Source organism: Taudactylus pleione, unplaced genomic scaffold, assembly GCF_031769625.1.
Source record: "Taudactylus pleione unplaced genomic scaffold, aTauple2 ptg000026l, whole genome shotgun sequence".
Taxonomy (NCBI): Eukaryota; Metazoa; Chordata; class Amphibia; order Anura; family Myobatrachidae; genus Taudactylus; species Taudactylus pleione.
This window is the reverse complement of record NW_028284428.1, coordinates 22,495,251-22,518,330: the sequence shown is the minus strand read 5'-3', so window position 1 is coordinate 22,518,330 and position 23,080 is coordinate 22,495,251. Positions and strand designations below refer to the sequence as shown.

Genomic DNA, 23,080 nt, shown 5'->3' with positions numbered 1-23,080 from the left:
ATATGAAGGCTGCAAGGGAGTTGTGGCCGAACATTACTACCTATCCTGATCTGAGAGCCATAAAAGATGCAAAAAACATGCCAAGTTTTACAAGGGACAAGAATTTAAAGGATATTCTAGTGCAGAATGACATCTCTAAATCACTTATTCCTGAGAGAGGTACTTTCCTATCAAAGAAACCCAGATATTATAGGTTTACAGGGTGCACAACGTGTAGTTACATTTATTATTGTTACCAGTTATTTATTTAGTGCACACATATTCCGCAGCCCTTTACAGAGAATATTTGTCCATTCACATCAGTCCCTGCCCCAGTGGAGCTTACACCCTATGTTCTTCTGGTAGGAATATCACTTTGGTAGCTGCATATAGATATAGCAGCCCTTTATTAATTTTAGGTAGTATTATAAGGATACATTTTTTGATGATGCATAATATGTAATTTATTATAGAATTTTAATCTGTATATGCTGTCTTGCTTGTATCTTGCCCATTAGAGAAACTATATAGGACTTATGATATATACCTCTGCATTGCTACAAATGCAACATAGTTTTCTTGCGGAGTTGCTCTCATACCATGTATTCTCAGATTAGATAGCTATATACTGCCACCTTGTGGCATTATGTATTATTGTTCTTGTGATGATGTATTTTTTTCACTGATTACTGTAGTATGCAGCCGTGGGGAATCATGGACAGCACATCAGGCGCACGTTGCACTGACAGTGACATTGTGTGTACCCGAAAGCAGCAATGGGATGCAGGAGTGCACACATCGGGTAATTCACTATAAAGGTAAGCTGTTTATATATTACTCTTGTCCTGAGGAAAGTTTGAAACAAACTAAAATGTAGATGACGTTCACAGTACTAGGGGGTCTATTTACTAAGCAGTGTTAGGAGACAGAGTGAAAAGTGATAAGGTGCCAGCCAATCCACTCCAAAGTGTCATTTTTCAAACACAGCCCGTGAGATGGCAGTTGGGAGCTGATTGGTTGGCACCTTATCACTTTTCACTCTGTCTCCTAACACTGCTTAGTAAATAGACCCCTGTGTGTTGTGTCACCCTTTTTTTCTGGAGTTGACAAACCCCTGTGAGTGCCACTGTTTTTGCTAGGGGTAATTGAGGTTGGAAGCACCGAGGCATTTTTTCATATGAGAAGAACGGAGTGCTGGCTATTTTCTCTTATATATATATATATATATATATATATATATATATATATACTACCGTTCAAATGTATGAGGTCACTTAGAGATTTCTTATTTTTTAAATAAAAGCACTGTTTTTCAATGAAGATAACATTAAATTAATCAGATATACACTCTATACATTGTTAATGTGGTAAATGACTATACTAGCTGCAAATGTCTTGTTTTCAAAGGAATATCTACATAGGTGTATAAAGGCCCATTTCCATCAACCATCACTCCAGTGTTCTAATGGTACATTGTGTTCTAAGCGCGTTAGAAGAGTAATGGATGATTAGAAAACCCTTGTGGAATTAACTTAGCACAGCTGAAAATGGGTTTGCTCATTAGAGAAGCTATAAAACTGGCCTTCCTTTGAGCTAGTTGAGTATCTGGAGCATCACATTTGTGGGTTCAAGTATACTCTCCAAATGGCCAGAAAAAGAGAACTTTCATGTGAAACTCAACAGTCTATTCTTGTTCTTAGAAATGACAGCTATTCCATGTGAGATATTGCCAAGAAACTGAACTTTTCCTACAACGTGTGTACTACTCCCTTCAGAGAACAGCACAAACAGGCTCTAACCAGAGTAGAAAGAGAAGTGGGAGGCCCCGAAGCACAACTGTGCAAGAAGACAAGTACATTAGAGTCTCTAGTTTGAGAAATAGATGCCTCACAAGTCCTCAACTGGCAACTTCAATAAATGGTACCCGCAAAACGTCAGTGTCAACATCTACAGTGAAGAGGCGACTCTTGGATGTTGGCCTTCTAGGCAGATTGGCAAAGAAGAAACCATATCTAAAACTGACCAATAAAAGGAAAAGATTAATATGGGCAAAAGAATACAGACATTGGACAGGTGAAGATTGGAAAAAAGTCCTATGGACAGTCAAATCGAAGTTTGAGGTGTTTTTATCACACAGAAGAACATTTGTGAGATGCAGAACAGGTGAAAAGATGCTTGAAGAGTGCCTGACGCCATCTGTCAAGCATGGTTTAGGTAATATGATGGTCTGGGGCTGCTTTGGTGCTGGTAAAGTGGGAGATTTTTACAAGGTAAAAGGGATTTTGAATAAGGAAGGCTATCACTCCATTTTGCAATGCCATGCCATAACCTGTGGACAGTGCTTGATTGGAGCCAATTTCCTCCTCCAACTGGACAATGACCCAAAGCACACCTCCAAATTATGCAAGAACTATTTAGGGAAGAAGCAGGCAGCTGGTATTCTGTCAGTAATGGAGTGGCCAGCACAGTCACCTGACCTCAACCCCATTGAGCGGTTGTGTGTGCAGCTTGACCGTATGGTATGCAAGAAGTGGCCATCAAGCCAAACCAACTTGTGGGAGGTGCTTCAAGAAGCGTGGGGTGAAATTTCTTTAGATTACCTCAACAAATGAACAGCTAGAATGCCAAAGGTCTGCAATGCTGTAATTGCTGCAAAAGGAGCATTCTTTGATGAAAGCAAAGTTTGAAGGACAAAATTATTATTTCAAATAAAAGTCATTATTTCTAACCTTGCCAATGTCTTGACTATATGTTCTATTCATTTTGCAAATCATTTGGAAAATAAAGGTCAGTTTTCATGTAAAACACACAATTGTCTGGGTGACCCCAAAGTTTTGAACGGTAGCGTGCATATATATATATTTTATATAATATATATATATATATATATATATATATATAAACTATTATATATATAACCTGTGGTGGCTGGGGTGAGTGATGGGTTATCTCTATTACATATATATATATATATATATATATATATACATAAGAAAGACCCGGCACTCCATAAATCCCCAACTGGGTAAATGTCTGGCTCCAGGTGCCCTCAGTGAGGCGGAGACCACTCCCCTCTGTATAGTCCACAATAGGTACAGCGGCACTCAGGAGACTTCACAAAAAGCGTTTAATTAAATAATTAAACGCTTTTTGTGAAGTCTCCTGAGTGCCGCTGTACCTATTGTGGACTATATATATATATATATATATATATATATATATATAATTCTAATTTAATCTCTACACAAAACTGTTGGAAGTATCTTTTTTATTTATCCCAGTGGCAGCATTGTGTCGAAACCGTATAAATTGGTTGCGATCGCTTAATTGCGCATGAATCGCAACACGACATCCATTGAACGATTTGATCGTCCACGGCCATTTTATGCGAACACACGCTCCCGCCGCATTCGTGCACGCACTTGCGCACGCGCAATTGCACATGCTCGCTATACATGCACACGCATCCCATGCCCCCGCAACTCGCCATATTGTGAATGGCGAGCCATGCTTCTGTGCTCACAACGGCTAAGCGCCATTTTACATTACATAAACACATAACAAAGTTAGTACAGCAATACTGTTTAAATACTGTTTTGCATTTCAATCGCATAGCCAGCTTTTAAGTATTATTGTTGGAAACCTTACCCCGACGGACAGCAGCCTTTCCTTACAATAAACTTATATCCCATTTAACCCTAAACTGACTGAGATACGCACAATGCTATGTGTTTTAAAGGTATACAGTGAATGTTACATGTTAAATAGCAGTTATATGATATCTGGGATTAGGAATAAGATAAATGGGTCATGAGTAATATCTACCGATTTCCCTCTGTCTCAATAGGAATATGAAACCAACAGAATGAATATGGAAGGGATCACTATCGAGTTATGAAGACCTGCCAAGAATTATACTCTATACTGTAAAAATCACTGTACACATCCCCTGTAGAGTTGCATGCCAAATGTTAGGACAAAGGGATTTTCTAACACAGTTCAACCTCCAGTGACGTCAACCATCTACTAACAAATGAGTAGCAACAACCATTGTGACTCAGTAATAAAGGGCCAATAGGGAGCCCCTCTGAGTATTCAGCTTATGTTCAAAGGAAATTGTACACCTATAAATTCCTATGCAGTCTGGATCCCAACCCCTTTTTTCTTCCTCTCTCTTTGTCCTTCTCTGCTTGACCCTGAAAGAAACACGCAGCAATCCTGATGGACAGCTGTTAGTCTAGGATCCAGACTGCATGGCAAAATATTGGTAATTGTATCTTTGTCTTTATCCTGTATATAGCTGCATTGTATAGATTAAGGCTGATTATACCCTTTTTACAATATAGTACCTTTGTGTGTGTTGGAACCGCAAACTGTTTCTGTGTGACAAAGTTTATTTTATATTGAAATGGGAGGTATGGGCAATCTGGTCTGTGCAATCAAATCTCTCTAATATCGATGCTGTTCAAACGGTATCAATAATTTGGGGGCTCACCGAGTTGGATATCACCCATCACTGTGTTTTTGAACAGCTCCCCTCGTCTTGGAACAAAAGACTGGAAAGGCGCCCGCAGACTTTTTTCCTGCGTTCCTATTTTTGTTCAGAGACGGAGACTCGCAGTTTGCGAATTCAGAGAGGGCTGATTAGAATCTGGGATAGTGGAGAGAGATTTGTGCTTGCCCACGTTGTTGTAGAACGGACGCGCATTGCATGCGCAACCGATCACACAATAACGCCACAAAGGTTTTAGTGTACACCACGTGCAAATAGTCGCAGCATAGTGCGTGCGACCGGATGTACGGCCACTTCCTGCCATGTGTAGTGATTACATCTAATTGTTTGTAACCGAACGCACAATAGCAAGTGAAGCATGTGACTAGCATTTCTGTTAGAATTCAAAGAAATAATCAAGACTGAAATACGTCATATTGATAGGGCTGTAATCTCCAAAAGGCTGTTAATCAAAAGAAAGGTATTTTTTTTATTTTTGTTATTTGGCCACAATATAGAAGTGTGTAAGGTGTATGATTGAGATTGTGAAATAGGTTGTGCCTTCGTGGTCCCTATTTTAGGTAATAAATATAGGGTATACATAACAGGTATACTGGCAGAGGGGATCCTCCTGGTTTCCTATCATTAAAGAGAGTTAACGATAAAATATAGCTTCCAGTGTAGTTGTAATATTCATCGGTAAGTTAGGGCCTTTGAGTGTTGCGACCGGACCATACGAGTGTGGCATCTCTGACTGAGGCTGGCTGCAGGGACAAAATGACAATAGGTGGTTACTGTGGTTTTATCTATAGCTAGATAACTCCTGTGTTCCCTATTATAGGTGGTACTGTGCTTGCCTTAGTAGGTATTGCTGTGTTCCCTATTTTTAGATATTAGCTAACTGTAGAATAGGTGCGTGGAGGCAGCCTATCGGTTAATTCTTCCACCGGTCTCATCATTGTTGTTGTTTTTTTCGCAAAATGGGCGCAAAACAGTCAACAGGGATGGTAGACGATGCTCTGTGTATGCAAGGTCCGACCGGGTCGGCTCTTCATATAATGTACACTAAATATGGTGCGTACGCAATGACGCACTGTACTGTGTGGGTTAAGATGACGAGTAAGAGTGAGAAACCTTTCCCAAAGATTGGAAGCTTTAATATGGAGATTTTAAATAACCTTAGGGATCACATATGTAGAGTGAAATCCCTAAAGAAAAGAGTGGAGTATGATGATTCTTTGAAACTCTGGCTGAATGAGAGTCGCACATGGGTTAATGGCGTGCATGGGGCACCGTGTGGAGCCACGTGCATGCCTAGGGGTGATGCGCACGCAACGCTACACAGCGTAGCGTACGCATCACAGGGAAATGCAAACTTGCGGCACGGTAGCGTTGCCAAAGGTATTGCGAATCGCGCTTGCGCACCCCCACCACCTTATGTGGTGGGCGGTGATGATACATTACCACATAACAAAAACTATAAAAATGTTATAACTGAACCAAGTAAGTTGTACCCGGTCCTGAGTGAATATTTGGAAAATGTCTATGATGCAGAAAGTGATCCTGTAGCAATGTCTGCTGTATCCCATGCTGTGCAGTTATTAAATGTCCCTTCCCAGCAAGTACAAGTAGCTGCCCCTATGGCATCAAGAGGGGGGGAAGGATCCTTAGCTCATGGGGGGAGGCCCTAGTAGAACCCATGGTGGGGGAGGCTCCTTTAATAAGGGTGCAGGAAGTATTAGAACCAACTGCTTCAATAGCGGAGGTTACTAATACCGTTCGCTGCAGTAATAGGCTTAAAAGGTATAGAGGTGGGAGGCATCCACCCTGTAAGGACAATTATTGTCCCTAATGGGAACGCAGATGCGAATGGTGTCGTACCCACAAGGGAAGTAGCGATGCACTGTCCTTGGACACGGGCAGAACTACATTCCATTATGTCTGAATTTCCAGACCCCAAGAAACATCTGGCAAAATGTCAGCGTTTCATAAAGGATCTAGGCAATGCCCATGAGCCAACCAACAAGGATTGGCGAGTGGTGTTAAGAGCATGTCTCCCAGAAGGTACAGATGTAAAAAAGTTTATCACAGCATGTACTCTGGATGCAGAGATCCCCTTAACTGATCAAGGTAATCAGGATTGCATTGCCCGTATAGTTGCCCAACTAGCCATATTTTTCCCTTTAGTTGTTAATTGGAGTAAAATCTTCTCCATTAAACAAAAGGAAAGTGAACCTGCAGAAGATTACTTTAATCGTGGGCTGCAGGCGATCACTCAGTACACTGGGATCGAAAACATTAAGGATAGCACGCACTACCGGGGAATGGTCATCACTGTTCTAATGGACGGTCTAAAAGACAGTTTGAAAGACAGAGTTCAGACCTCACACCCTGGTTGGAGAGGGATAACAGTTGACGCGCTCAGGGAAACTGCAATAGACCATGACAAGAATATCACCAGGAAACGTGAAGCTCAGAGCGAGAAATTGATGGCTGTTAGCATTTGAGCTCAAGAAGATATGCACTTACAGCCAACAGACACATATCCACCTGCGCAGTTACAAGTCTCAAACACCTACCATCCTGCGCAGGCCCAACCCATACAATTCCCTCACACATACCACACCAAACCACAACACACTCTTCACACACACCCAAAACCATCATACCCACACTCAAAATCCCCTCCTCCCGGACTTCAACAAAATTTCCCCAACAGATCAGCTAAGAAATGTTTTAACTGCAACCAAGTAGGACACTTTAGGAAGGACTGTAGAGTCATAATTCAGGAACCCCACATGCAGCAACGTATTGATGCATCTCGTAACCATAAGAACTACCAGATAAATCCTGCCCACATAGTTGCTGCAAATGCCTTGCTGGGGGAAGATAGCCAACTATAGGGGTTAGGTCATACCTGTAGTCTGCAGGCAGTCAGGATAACGGGAGGTACTAGGGAAGAGCCGGTAATAAAGGTTAATGTAGCTGGTACTGAACGTTCCTTCCTAGTAGACACAGGGGCGACCAGGTCTGTTTTAAAATCTCTTGAAAATCTACAGATAATAAACCAGACAGTACCAGCAATGGGTGTAACAGGTAGCGTACAGCATTACCCTTTAACCAAACCCACGGAGGTTACCATTGGGCCTTTGCATGCCAGGCATTCTTTCCTTCTGGCAGCAACAGCCCCTACTAATCTCCTGGGAAGAGATTTATTGTGCAAAATGGGATGTATTATCTATTGTACCCCTGACGGGATATTTATGGATGTTCCAGGAAGGTTTGCACACGAGGTAAGGGATGTGCTAGACACTCCGCAAAGGTTAATGCTGCACACCATAACATCAGACAAGGGTTCAGCTCAGGTAGATGAAATGTTAGAACAAATACCTAGTTTCCTTTGGACTAAGGATGGACAGGACACTGGGTTAATGGCAAATGTAGCTCCCGTTATGGTAAACCTGAAAAACGGTAGACACACTCCTAAAGTTCCCCAATACCCATTAAAGCCAGAAGTGGAGTTAGGGGTTCTCCCCATAATTGAGCGTTTACTACAGCAGGGAATTTTAGTCCGTACAGCCAGTGTAGCCAACAGTTCCATCTTCCCTGTGAAAAAGAGTGGTGGGAGGGGGTACAGGCTGGTACAGGACCTTAGAGGGGTTAATAAGGTGGTAGAAAGCCAATTTCCCATAGTGCCTAACTCAGCTGTCATCCTTATGCAAATCCCATCAACCGCAACCCATTTCACAGTAATAGATTTATGCTCCGCTTTCTTCTCCGTCCCCCTTCATCCTGATTGCCAATACCTATTTGCCTTCACATACAAAGGCGTACAGTACACATGGACACGACTACCCCAGGGCTTCATTGACAGCCCCAGTATCTTCTCCCAGGCCTTACATGATTGTTTACAGTCTTTTCAACCTGCCAATGGATCGGTACTAATCCAATATGTAGACGATTTGTTGTTATGCTCTGATTCGTTTATGTCATGTTTAAATGATACTAAACTTTTGTTGCTTCACCTCTCGCACACAGGGCATAAGGTTGCTAAGGACAAGTTACAGCCGTGCCAGACCAGGGTTAAATACTTGGGACACTGTCTTACCCAAGGCCTCCAACATCTGACAGCGGACAGAATCCACGCCATACAGACCATGACACTACCGCAGAACCAGCACCAGATCCGTACCTTCTTGGGCATGTGTGGGTACTGCAGGTCATGGATACCCAGTTTTTCCATTCTGGCTTTACCACTGCAGGAGTTAGTATCTTCCACAAAACCAGACCATGTCTTGCACTCTGAAGAGTCAGAGCAAGCCTTCCTTAATCTTAAGGACAGTCTGATAAGAGCACTGGCATTGGGGATTCCAGACTATGGGAAACCCTTTGATTTATTTTGTACGGAGGCTGCTGGTTGTGCGGCAGGAGTTATCACACAAAAACATGGTGATGCCAATAGACCAGTAGCATACTACAGTGCCCAGTTGGACGCTGTGGCAAGAGCACTCCCAACGTGTTTAAGGAGCGTAGCTGCAACCGCACTCTTGGTGGAAAAGAGTGAGGATGTAGTGTTAGGCCATGACTGTACATACACCACATGCTGTTTCTGCCCTGTTAAATTCGGCCCAGACCAGACACGTTTCCTCTGCTAGGTTCACTAAATGGGAACTAGCGTTAATTGCACCGACCAACATTACTATAAAGAGGTGTAATACTTTAAACCCTGCTACATATTTACCAAGTGTGCCTCATGATGCACAAAGGGTGGAAGGTAAAGGTGAATCGTTACCAGTGGTAGAAGGTGAGTTTGGTACAGGAATTAATAGGCATGACTGTATGGAGTATTTAAATCAAAATTTTACAGCTAGGCCTGACATTCATGACACACCGTTAGAAAATGCAGACTTAATGTTTAACACGGATGGGAGTTGCCATAGACAGACTGATACAGGTGAGTTATGTACAGGTTATGCTGTGGTTGATGACAAGGATGTTATAGCGGCCGAACCACCTGGTCCACCCCATTCAGCGCAGGTGGCAGAACTCGTGGCACTAAGGAGAGCGTGTGAGTTGGTCGAAGGAAAAACGGCCAATATTTACACAGACTCCAGGTACGCTTATGGGGTGGTGCATGATTTTGGGGCCCTATGGCATCTAAGAAATTTTCTAACGGCAGCAGGCACACCATTCGCACATGCACTTCACATAAAACGACTGTTGACGGCAATACAGCTATCCAAGACAGTAGCTGTCATTTAGTGTAAAGCCCACACCTGCGAAGATGATCCAGTATCATTGGGTAACAACAGGGCTGATGAAGCTGCCAAATGGGCAGCAGGTTTAAAACTTAATCAAATGGATAAAGTGTTGGTATTTGAAATGGTTGACATGCAGAAACTGGTTGAAATGCAAGGTGTGTGTACCCATTAGGAAAAGGCAAGCTGGAGATCCAAGGGATGTGAGCAAGACCTGGTATGGTGATGGGGTTTCAGGTTGTAACTGCTTTTGTGTATCCTCCCAGAGTTCATATCATACTGTTGTGTTTCGGGATGTCCTGGTTCTGTGCTGGTGGTCGGAGGATGGAGAGAGAGATCGGTAGTGGTGTCGGTGGAGAGGAGCTGGGAGAGAAAGAGCTGCAAAAACAAGGCCAGTACCTGACCAATATTAGCACTGTAATGATTAAAAGATCTGCTCTCTTGGAATCTCGGAGGCAGTGTGAAGGTTTATTGTCTGAAGAGTATTTATATGCGCAAATTGTGGGCCTGTAGTCAATGATAAATGCATCCTATGATGTCAGACCCAGAGTAATTTATACTTGGGCGAGCATCCGTTAGAGGACTACCATTCCCTAGTAGGTAAGGTTTTGAACCAGACCGAATGTTGGGTATGCTTCCAGGTTCCTCAAGGACAGCATAATGTAGGGTTAGTCCCATTCCCCTTAAAGGTCTCTGAAGTCATTGACTTACAGGGAGGCAAACCGGTGGACAGAAAATTTAACATATCCGATTCCCCTAATTTGAAGCTCCACCAATATCAAGTAGATAAATCCCTGTTATGTTTCAATTTCACCAATCCCAACAAACCTTGGAATTGGGAAGTCACAGGAATTAATCAGACAATGACCTTCTCACTGAGAGCCGATAATGTATCTATAGACTCAGCACTTTTATACAACATTGTTACAAGTGGGAAATTCTATAGGTACAGGTATACGCAGAGTAATGTTAAAGTGATGGTTGGAAGAGTACCACCCGGGTACTGTGCGAAGATCATACAACCTGATACTTGTATTAGCCAAATGGAGGAGATAGGGATGGGATCATTCATAGAAAAGATGTGTACCGGTATCATGAAACATTCCATCCCATTCATCCTCCCAGATGATGTATATTATATTTGTGGTAGAAAAGCATATAAATGGCTCTCTCCAAGTTCCAGTGGACTATGCTATTTGGGAAAGGTACTCCCTGAAGTCATGACTCTTGCACATAATGAAATGATTGATGTCCATAGGAACATACCTTCTCCATACCTTCATATGCATTATGAACACAGAAATAAGAGAAACATGATTCCTGGTGATGTGCATAAAGCCACTCAAATGATAAGTGAGACGACTGGCTTCCAGATTTTAGTTGCACTTGATCCCACCAGGATTGCTCGGGGATCTCTAAATTTTAGGTATATTCAAGATCTCGCAAAATTAATAGATAATATCACCGAGCTATATGATGACACCTTTAGGTACACTGGTAAGGAGTTGCAAGCGTACAAGAAAGAGCTGGTCCAACATTGTTTAGTGCTGAATTATTTAACTGCTGTCACTGGAGGGTATTGCGTAACCCTAGCCACCCAGTTTGGTGTTAAATGTTGTACTTATATCACCAATAGCACTAGTGACCCCAAGGAGGTGATAGACCGGAAAATGGATGAAATTCTGCAGTTGAAATGGGAATTTCGGAAGAACCATAATGCTTCAATCGCTGAAGTGGAGGAACAGGTCGAAGAGTGGTTCTCCTGGTTGAACCCTATGAAATGGTTCTCGGGTCTAGGAGAGTGGGTCCAAGGACTGATTGCGAGTATAGGGAAACTCCTGATCCTAGTGTTGGTGGTCATCCTAATAATTGGCATATGTATCAGATGTGTTCCAGCGGCTATGAAGTGTGCAAAAGGTTGTTCCAATGGAAACCAGGAAAATGAAATAATGATGGTAGTTACCCATGATGCTGTGAATACTAATGTAACTAATACCCTACATTATAACCCTGAATTAGAGAGTACGATCTAATGTTTGCTTGCATATTGCCATGTATAATAAAGTATTGTCAATGTTTCTTTAGAACACCCTAGTTTAAATGTAGTCTTCATCTCCCCTTTCTTCCAAGGTTGTCCTCTCCATGGAGTGGTGCTTTCCCACACTAGCTCCCCATTGGTCCTCGACCTAGAGTCCACGTGGTATGTGTACGAGGGGCTACTTTATGTCCTCCAGGGGCGCATTATTCAACGATTCAAATGACCACATGGAGTCATATCATTAAGAACATTGAACAATACTTTATAATACAGTGTCCACATGAAATAAGATCCGAATGATAGTAGATGTCCCATAAGAACACGTACCTTGTAATGATGTGATTTGGATTTGTTTAGCAGTGCATAAAAGTGTTATTAATGCTATTTCAAAACATCTTAAAATGAAGTCTCTACACAATTCAAAATTATCCTTATGGGTTAGGTGCATTCCCACATCTAACATATGGTCACGACCTCTTCAATCTGGCCTGTGGTGTGCACATAAGGCTAGTTTTATGTCCCTTTCCCCAAGAGCGCTTCATTGATGGGTAAATTAACAACTCATGCCATCCCATAACAATAACATTAACTAATGTCTTATAGTATGGCTAATCAAATAACCAATTATTAATTGTTGCTTGCGTATGGTGATAGCGTATAATTGCTATCAAAGGGTGGACTGTCGAAACCGTATAAATTGGTTGCGATCGCTTAATTGCGCACGATTCGCAACACGACATCCATTGGACGATTTGATCGTCCACGGCCATTTTATGCGAACACACGCTCCCGCCACATTCGCGCACGTACTTGCGCACGCGCAATTGCACATGCTCGCTATACATGCACACGCATCCCATGCCCCCGCAACTCACCATATTGTGAATGGTGAGCCATGCTTCTGTGCTCACAATGGCTAAGCGCCATTTTACATTACATAAACACATAACAAAGTTAGTACAGCAATACTGTTTAAATACTGTTTTGCATTTCAATCGCATAGCCAGCTTTTAAGTATTATTGTCGGAAACCTTACCCCGATGGACAGCAGCCTTTCCTTACAATAAACTTATATCCCATTTAACCCTAAACTGACTGAGATACGCACAATGCTATGTGTTTTAAAGGCATACAGTGAATGTTACATGTTAAATAGCAGTTATATGATATCTGGGATTAGGAATAAGATAAATGGGTCATGAGTAGTATCTACCAATTTCCCTCTGTCTCAACAGGAATATGAAACCAACAGAATGAATATGGAAGGGATCACTATCGAGTTATGAAGACCTGCCAAGAATTATACTCTATACTGTAAAAATCACTGTACACATCCCCTGTAGAGTTGCATGCCAAATGTTAGGACAAAGGGATTTTCTAACACAGTTCAACCTCCAGTGACGTCAACCATCTACTAACAAATGAATAGCAGCAACCATTGTGACTCAGTAATAAAGGGCCAATAGGAAGCCCCTCTGAGTATTCAGCTTATGTTCAAAGGAAATTGTACACCTATAAATTCCTATGCAGTCTGGATCCCAACCCCTTTTTTCTTCCTCTCTCTCTGTCCTTCTCTGCTTGACCCTGAAAGAAACACGCAGCAATCCTGATGGACAGCTGTTAGTCTAGGATCCAGACCGCATGGCAAAATATTGGTAATTGTATCTTTGTCTTTATCCTGTATATAGCTGCATTGTATAGATTAAGGCTGATGATACCCTTTTTACAATATAGTACCTTTGTGTGTGTTGGAACCGCAAACTGTTTCTGTGTGACAAAGTTATTTTATATTGAAATGGGAGGTATGGGCAATCTGGTCTGTGCAATCAAATCTCTCTAACATCGATGCTGTTCAAACGGTATCAATAATTGACATAACCATTAATCATGCATCAAGGATGGGAAGCGCAGGGTATATGTTATCCTAAAAATAAATATATTGTCATCTTCTATGGCATATTTTATTTTTACAGACAGTACCTTACAGCTTGAGGTAAGAATTGCCAGCACGTATAGATGGTGTTAGAGTGGTACATCATCGTTTCATACAGTGACTTTGGACTTGACTTGACCAGGTATACAGTTGAAAGATCTGTGTTAGAATAATAAGCTTAAAAAGCCAAAAAGAGAAGAGAAAAACAAAACCAGATTTAAGTGCAGAAGACAGAAAGTCACATAAAAATCTTACAATTATGCTTGCTCTAGATCCACTGTCAAACTATATGTTTAGAGTAGGCCACAGAATTTCAACTGGAACATAAAAGTAAATTACTGCTGCAAAATTGTGGCATAATGTGTATTTTTTCATTCGTGAAACTAGAAAAAAATATATACTGTACAATTTAAGTACTGTAGGCGGCGGCACTAAGTGTGTCTTGATGTAATTTATGTTGATGTAAACATCATAAGCCGTATATAGCTATACACAAGAAGGAATTCTCTAGAGCAGAGGTTCTCAAACTCAGTCCTCAGGACCCCACATAGTTCACGTTTTCCATGTCACCCGGCAGGTGCACAGGTGTATTAATTACTCACTGACACATTTTAAAAGTTCCACTGGTGGAGCTAATTATTTCACTTGTGATTCTGTGAGGAGATTTGGAAAACATGCACTGTTTGGGGTCCTGATGACTGAGTTTGAGAACCTGTGCCCTAGAGGAATTGGGTCTGGAAAAAAAAAACGTACCACATACTGAATAGCCCTGATCTTACAAACATTACAATGCCCAAGCAGTTAATGGCTGATATGGCTTGATGGGACTAGAAGTTCCACAAATGTACCTAATATTCTATACACTTTAGCATATTTCACTAGCTTATGCTCCTTTTTTCTGACCAGGTTGGTACTGTTATAACAGTATGAAAAGGGATACCCTACAGCACAAATATCCCTGTTTCTATATATATATATATATATATATATATACTGTATATATATATATATATATATAAACAGGAAGAATCACCCCTAAGAGTGAATCAATGCATGGCACTGCAGATCGGTAATATAATAAACTTTACTTCAACATTTCGGGGCTCCCATGCCCCGTCATCAGGAAGACATAAAACATGTGTGACCAGTCATTAGGACCCTGCTGTCTTGTCACCCTGTATTGGTATGTACAACTATTATTTTAGGTGGTGTGTTGGTGCCCTGTAGGGGGCTAGTTTACACTGTGCACTGTTTGATGGATGGGGACATACAGTAAGAGACAGAGCTAAGGGGTTTGAGGCAGGGAGTGGAGTTGTTTGTGCATGAGCCAGGTGGCTGTTTGTGCAGCTGTTAAGAGAGGAAAGTTCCAGAGCCTCTCAAGCCCTCCTGGCTGTCAATCATCCAGCTCAAGGGAGAGAGGCTTGCGATGATGGCGGGAGAAGTGGGGGTCACGTGCCACCGGTCAAGGGGGTATAAAAAAGACATGCCTGTAAATGTGGTTGGGAAGGCTGATTGGTCTCGGCTGTCGCGAAAAGAAAAGTATGCATCCCCCAGCTTGGAAAATGTGAAAAAGGGGGGATGTGTGGTGAGAGGGATGGTCTCTCACCTGAATTGCCCACATTCTGGTGGGATCAGCTCCCTCCCAGGGAGAGGAAAACAAGACCGGCACATTCTGCACCTGCAATAGAAGTTTGGAACTCTGGGTTTTTCTGTTCTGCACAGCTGAAACTGGAAAAAAAGAACACTAGCTTTTCCAGGTCACCCAGAGCCAGCAGGAAATCAGCAGCACATGAAGGGTTTAAAACTCACACACACCTGTTGCTCCTTGCCCTGATGCTGTCTAGCAGCCAGGTAGTAGGATTAAGTGTTGTAGTGCCAGGGAAATGGCTATGCTGGGAGAGCATGGCCGATTGTAGCTGCAAGCCACTGCTAACTACTAAGCACGAGGAGTGCTGGCAACTTTTGTGATTCTTCATTTATTTTCTGTTTTGTGCCTGTGTGTGTCCAGGCCTATGCTCATGTATGCTAAAGTGCAGTGTCTGCTGCCATTAAAAGACACTGCTTTACTGAATACCTGCCTGTCTGGAATCCTCATTTCTACACACCTTGTTACATTTGGTGGCCCATATGGGGAAGTCTGCACTGTTGTGTTGCAGCGCAATCACTAGATGCCTACAGCATAGCAAAGGAACTGACAAGGCAGAATGGTCGGTATACAGGAGTATGGTTGGATAGCCAGAAAAAATGCAGATATAATAAGGATATTGTGTAACCTGCTTTGCACTAAAGAAACTGTTTTATGTGTTTATTTTATTTAAAAAAAAAAAAAGTTACTTTCCTTTTTTTTACTCTGGTTCTCAAAATGTTGATTAGTGTGTTCACCAGCTAGTGTTTATGCTCTCTAATTAAGTTTACCTGGTGTTTGAACAAAGCAAGACACACATACTGAGTGGTAATTAAGCACTGCGGTGCTGAAAGAGAAAAAACTGTTTTTTCCAGTGTTTAATCCCTGCATTGCTGAAGAAAAAAAGCAGTGTTTTCTTTTTCTGTGTTAAACTTGAAAAACAGTTGCTGAAAGAAAAAGATATATCTATTTGTGTAAACTGGCTTATCATTAAAATGGAGGACATTTATCGCACTATTATGCAACGCTGGGTCACGCATGCTGATCCTCAGAATTTATTTATATATATATATATATATATATATATATACACACACACATCTATATATATATATAAGTATAGCACATGTCACTATTAGACAGATACTTATCAATGCCTGGTGACCATATGCAATAAGCCCAATCACATCACCGACGGCTATTTCGGTGGTCGGGCATGTGATTGGGCTTATTGCGCTATATATACAACCCATTAAAAATATGGCTGTATTCTAATATATGACTTTGATGACACAGAACTATGGTTTGCTGGCCTCGTTTTTGATCCTCTATGGGGACCAATGCAGAAAGGTGTTTATATATATATATATATATATATATATATAAATATATATATGGAATACATCTATTGTATTCTGGTACCAGAACACAAACCGAGGAACTGGTAACAAATCGTTATATGTATGTATAATATTATTAAATATGTAATCAATTACCTTGCCATTTATATAATATACTTATATTATTATTATAGGTATGTCATAGGTAGTTGACGATCTGGAGTAACATTAGGAGGTTGCTGGAAAAAATATACAAGAAGTGTTGAATTGCTATGTAATGTTAATATTTGTTTATGTAAGTTTTTTTGTGGAATTTACTGATTTGTAACAACATAATAAAACTCATAATCTGAGGGACAGTAACCAGAACATGGTGTAAGTGATGTCAAATACCACATAGTGGTTGTCCTATTATTATAACCACATATGCATTATAACAGAGTTTTCCCAGGTTGACCCTATATACTAATAGTTACATTCACATACTTGGGTGGAGGCACAGAGGATATTGTCTGGAACATTATATACAGAGTTACAGGGTAGGTTACATTTGGAGCAGTGACATGCTGTGGGGTCAATAGCTGGGGGGGGGCACACATGCTGGGAGCCTGTCTCACTTCCTACTCACTGCAACTCTCCCCTCACTACACTAATTGATTCTCCTACATGCAGCACTGGATCTTCTCTTGCTTCTACTGACTGAGCTCCGATCTTTAAACACTGCAGTGCTTTTCCTGGTCACAGGACACATCCAAGGTGTCCATCAGTTCTTAAGGCACACCCTCCTATACTCAGAGGTATGCCTCTATCAGCTTTCTTTCTGTGCAGCTTACTGGCAGTGTCTGACTATACAGAAGTGAGGCTGTGCTGTTGCTGCCTCATCTTTTGTCTCCCTGCAGTCCCAGGGAGCTTCACAAAGCTGGTAAGTGTTAACTATAATAATGATTACAATAAACAAAGAAGATGTTTATAAGTTATAAATATCTTCTTTGTATTATTCTAATAATTTTTATATCAAATCTCAGGAGTATGACAGGGAAGGTTCTGCCTGCCCTTTCTACCCTTATTGCACATCCCTGATTTGGAGGCACCAGCTTGAGATCGCATTATAAACTCAGGTGTAAGTTTAGCCAGTTGCCAACATGACCCAAATTTCCAGTGGAGAGGTCTATGGACGGTGTGTATGGGGGGAGGGGGCATTCCAGTGAGGAGCTTTGTATTATGTGGGGATCTCGCAAACACCACTGATAGGGCTATTATGAATGGGGTGTTATTTCTATATGGAGTAAAACACCCCAAAATTGTTGATAAGCAGAAGAGGGAAAATGGAGAGTTATGTGCAGTACTGATTACTACTGATAATGAATTAGACTCTTCTTTAATCCCTAAAGTGGTGGCTGTGAGGGCAAATTCCACTCGTAGGTGGAAAATTGTATGGCCTAAAAAGGACCATAGTGAAGAGGCTGCTGAATCTCTAGCTGTAAAGAACATCCAATCCCAGAGCAGTGGAGCTCCCACCACGGCTAGGGGTAGGGATGATCATTGTCAAGGTATTGAGGAAAAGTTGGGGAGTCAGTTAGTGGTCATAGCTAAACAAAAAGATAGATCAACTCATTGCTTATATATATATATTTATATATATATATATATATATATATATATATATATACAAAATCTGAACCTGATATGAGAGTCCCCTTTAGCATGAATAAGGGATTTATTAATGGAAGGGGAAATTTCAGGAGAGGTGGAAGTGTGACTGCCAGAGTGTGTTTAGGTGTTGGCAACCAGGCCATAGATCCGTGGAATGTACCCTGGGTTGGGGTCAAACAAGATTAGAAACTATTACACACCCTGAGAACTCTTCAATCAGGGAAACAATGGCGGGAGACTTACAGACCCCTCACTGTCTCCCAGACCTTAGATGTGGATTTAATGGGTTGTGCTCGGTGGAGTAATTCCATACCTGATGGCATGCTAGGGCCAGCTCCACGGGTGGTTGCAAAACTAAATGGATAAATGAATACCTATGCATGGTATTATTAGATAGTGGGTCCCAGGTGTCCATTATCTTTGAGCAATGGTATAGGCAACATCTTTCTGATGTTCTAATTAAGCCCTTGGGAGGACTTATAATATGGGGATTAAGGACCTGATTCAGAGCCGGACGCTCTAACAGAGCGCTCGCTCTGAATCAGGGCCGTCCCTCCTACTTTTTGGTGGGCCTCCTGGCTCCTGGCCACTTGCATAGCTGTGGGTGACCACCCACAGCTATAGCAAGCGGCCAAAATGATGATCGCGATGGTCAAGACCATCACGACCATCTGGCTTGCGATGAGACCCTTGCGGTAGGGTCTCGCTGCCGCAAGCCCTGGAGTGCTTTTGGCTTTTTCAGAGCCAAAAGCACTCCCACTGACATCACTAGTGATGTCAGTGGGGCCGGCCACAGACGTTAGGTGTTCCCATGGGAACGCCTCTGTCTGGGCAGCCACACCCCCGGCACGCCCACCAAAGGGGGTGTGCTTTCACTCACCATCGACAGCACGCCCCCTTTGGTGCAAGACCCTTAACGACGGCTTGGCCATCGTTATTCGGGTCTCGCGCATGCACACGATGGAGCCGCCTCCGTCGTGCACATGCGCACTTGGGAAACATCGACCCGCTTGCGAGCGCTCGTGAGCGGGTCTGAATCAGGCCCTAAGTGAACACAAATATCCCTATCTAGGCTATGTGCTGGTAAACATTGAGTTTCCTAAGGAATTCTTTTGGATAGCTGAGCAGTTCACACAGGATTCCTCCCTGGTGTCTGGACTGTCCATGGAGGATTTGATTGCAGGTTTTCAAGGTAGTGACATTGGTTACTCAGAAATATAAAGAGTTGGCAAGATGACCACAGGTCTTTTCTCTCAGTGAATGTGATTTGGGAAAAACAGAATTAGGGGAACATTGTATAAAACTGACTGATGAAACACCATTTTGGGAAAGGTCAAGATGACGTGCCCCTGCCAATTAGGGGAACATTGTATAAAACTGACTGATGAAACACCATTTTGGGAAAGGTCGAGATGACGTGCCCCTGCCAATTTTGAAGATGTCAGACAACATTTGCAGACTTTTTTTGAGACCGAAGTAATTAAACATTCTGAGAGTCCCTGTGCTTCACCTATTGTGGTAGCTCCTAAAAAGAACGGTAATATGTGTATTGATTACAGGACTCTTAACCAACGTACAGTGCCTGATCAATACACAGGGCCTGATTCAGCAAGGAATGAAGTTGCAAAGACGCACACAATCGGTAGATTAATTCGCACTGCTCATGCATATGCATCGCAGTGCGCAAGCGCAAACCAGCATTTGCGATCCGAACTGCATTTGCAAAGGGTATGCAGACCCATGGCAGAGAGATTGACAGGAATTGCCGTTTGTGGGTGGTGATGGGGGGGTGGTCGTACGAATGCAGGCGTGCCTCTGCGTTGCAACGCCGTTGCATGGGTGTGCATAAATTATCCACTACAATGCCCCACTGAAATTAGCAATTCCTGAGTGAAGTCTGACCTGCCTTAACTGTGCATATGGGTCCGATGTTACTCGATGTTTCCAATTATTTGCTATGTTGCGGATGTAAGGGGAAGTAGGCGTCCTTATGGTAAGCTGTGATTGCAATGAGATTACAAACATCTACATTTCACCGCTGATATTAACAACTGCGGTGCATGCGTATGAGCAGAATAGCGATCCTTGCTGAATCAGGTCCACAGTCCCTAGAATAGAGGAAGCATTGGATTGTCAGCAGGGAAATCAATGGTTCTCAGTGTTAAAATCAAGAAGTGGGTATTATCAAATCCCTATGAGTCCCAAAGATAGAGTAAAAATGTCCTTTAGGCTTCTTTGAATTTTTAAAGATGCCTCAGGGTTTAAATAATGCCTCAGCCACTTTCCAGCGTACCATGGAGCAGACGGTGGGTCATATGAACTACTGTGAGGTATTAGTGATATTATTCTCTTGGCTCCTCGTTGGAGGATCATAGCCACCGTCTGCTCAAGGTGCTGGATAGGTTGCAGAAGAGAGAGCTTAAGCTTTCATTGGACAAATGTAAATTGTGCCAGCCCTCTGTCACTTACCAGGTACATGTAGTGAGTTGACATGGAATTTCCACTGATCCAACCAAGGTGGAGACAGTGAACCAGTGGCCTAAAAAACTCAAGAAGTTAAGATTATTCCTGGGATTTTGTGGTTACTATTGTCGCGTTGTGCCTAATTACTCCTCAATATGTCGGCCCCTTATTAACTTGACTAAGGGGTATCTGCTAGCCGGTAAAACTGTGTCAGGTAGGTAGTGTAAAAAGGAGGGTTACTTCAAACCACCTGAGAAGTTTGGGGACAGGTGGACCCCTGAGTGTGAGGATGCTTTCATCAAACTAAAATGGAGTCTTACCAATGATTCTGTATTAGCCTATGCTGATCCAACACTAGTACCAGTGTTATTTTATGTTAGTCGGGGATTATCTAACCGTAAGAGGAGAGCACTTAAATGGGCCAACCGATTTCATGAATAACTTTACAGGGCAAGTTTTGAGGTGTTTACAGACAACAACCCTCTGACATAAGTGCAAACCACTGCCAAATTTGAAGCTAAAGGGAACAGGTGGTTAGCTGCTCTGTGTGTGTATGATTTAAAAATTAAGTACCGCCCAGTCATCAATTAAACAACCTACACACTACAATTATTGGGTCGATTTGCGAATAATCACGATAGATATTGGGGTTTTCAATTTTCAAAAAAATCGTAGTGTTCCTCATCCCGATTAAAATAGTCTGCCAGTGTGTAGCTAGCTTTACATAGATGCAGATGCTTTATCTAGATTCAACAAAGCAATGACCGTTGATTATTCCTTATGCGCAAATATAGCAGCCTAAGGGTGGTCACTCCCAATGAGGCTTCCCAAACCTCCAAACATATAGCTTAAACAACAGTCAAAAGGGTCATCCTCCACCCAGGTTACTAGTTCAATATAGCAAGATGGAACAAAAGATCCCTCTGGAGTCCCGCGGGTTCCTTCTGGAAATCCACAACAGCTGCCAGGCACGTCTCCTTTCACAGTATCCAGGTATCACCGGTGATACCTGGATACTGTGAATCTTGCTATATAGAACTAATAACCTGGAGGTTACTTATAGTTCTAAAAGCCCTGTCGGTAATTTGCCTCCATTCCAATAATAGGATTGCCATTTCCTTATATGTTTTAACAACTTTTGTATATGATTCATTAAATAGTATTAAACTATAAGTTTTCTTCTTCTCCTCTCTTTTATATCATACTCTGATGGATTCATGAGGATATTTATATCTGGAAAGGGAGGAGGATTAACGTTTGTTTGAGAAAATATTGGAGGAAGATCTAATGAGGAGAAGATGTAGCATATGAAGCACTGTGGATGGAAAAACTCATATTACCATTTTTCAAAGAAACCTAATTACTTATTTCTACATTGCATTTTACTTGTTTCACATTAGTAAGCGCCGGAGGGAGGATGACCCTTTTGACTGTTGTTTAAGCTTTACCTAGATTACCCAGGGAGGGCAGTGAACTGGATAAGTCAGAGTGGATGGAAGTTCCTGCGACCAGAGGAGTAACGTGGAACCATGGCGCCCGCAGAAAGTGCATATCATACCGCTCTCCCCCCCTCCCTGTACTGAACTGTGCCAGTGGGATATTCCCAGCCTGCGGGGGAATACTGAAGTGAAGAGAAAAAGAGCAAACAGTAGCAGTATGACACTTTAGGGTCTATTTACTAAGCAGTGTTAGGAGACAGAGTGAAAAGTGATAAGGTGCCAGCCAATCAGCTCCTAACTGCCATCTCACAGGCTGTGTTTGAAAAATGACAGTTGGGAGCTGATTGGCTGGCACCTTATCACTTTTCACTCTGTCTCCTAACACTGCTTAGTAATTAGACCCCTTGGTATTGAGGTACCATTGGGGGAATGGAATGCTTCGGTGATGCACTGTCTGACATTAAGGGATAGCTCCTTTGACACTGCTTTATTTATGTATAGCTCCTAGGATCTGACTTTTATCTCCTTTGAATGATTGTTATTAGTCAGTAGAGGAGAATGTATTATATATTCTGATCATTTAACATAAATTGACTAAATATATGTGCAAGAGTGAAATGCCACAGGCTGCACAACTTATTACTGCAATTACTGCCCTGGGCAGCTTTCAGTGGAGTGGAAACATCTATGGGAAGCTCCCTTCTCAGCTATGCTCCCACTTAGCAAATATACATTGCACCTATATTAATGTAAGTTAGGGGTGTGCACCGGCCACTTTTCGTGTTTTGAGTTTTGGTTTTGGATCTGGATCTTTCTTCGTGTTTTGGATCTGGATTGGTTTTGCCAAAACCACCCTTCCGT

General features: G+C 42.1%; 1 protein-coding gene across 1 annotated transcript in view; it reads right to left on the bottom strand.

The window, feature by feature from the left end:
- LOC148539262 (acetylserotonin O-methyltransferase-like) overlaps window positions 1-23,080 on the bottom strand; it is a 92,244-nt gene that overhangs the window by 43,460 nt on the left and 25,704 nt on the right. The window contains exon 3 of the mRNA XM_088451527.1: window positions 13,748-13,877. Within this exon, the coding sequence (XP_088307653.1) occupies window positions 13,748-13,877 (130 nt within the window). The remainder of the gene's footprint in view (window positions 1-13,747; window positions 13,878-23,080) is intronic.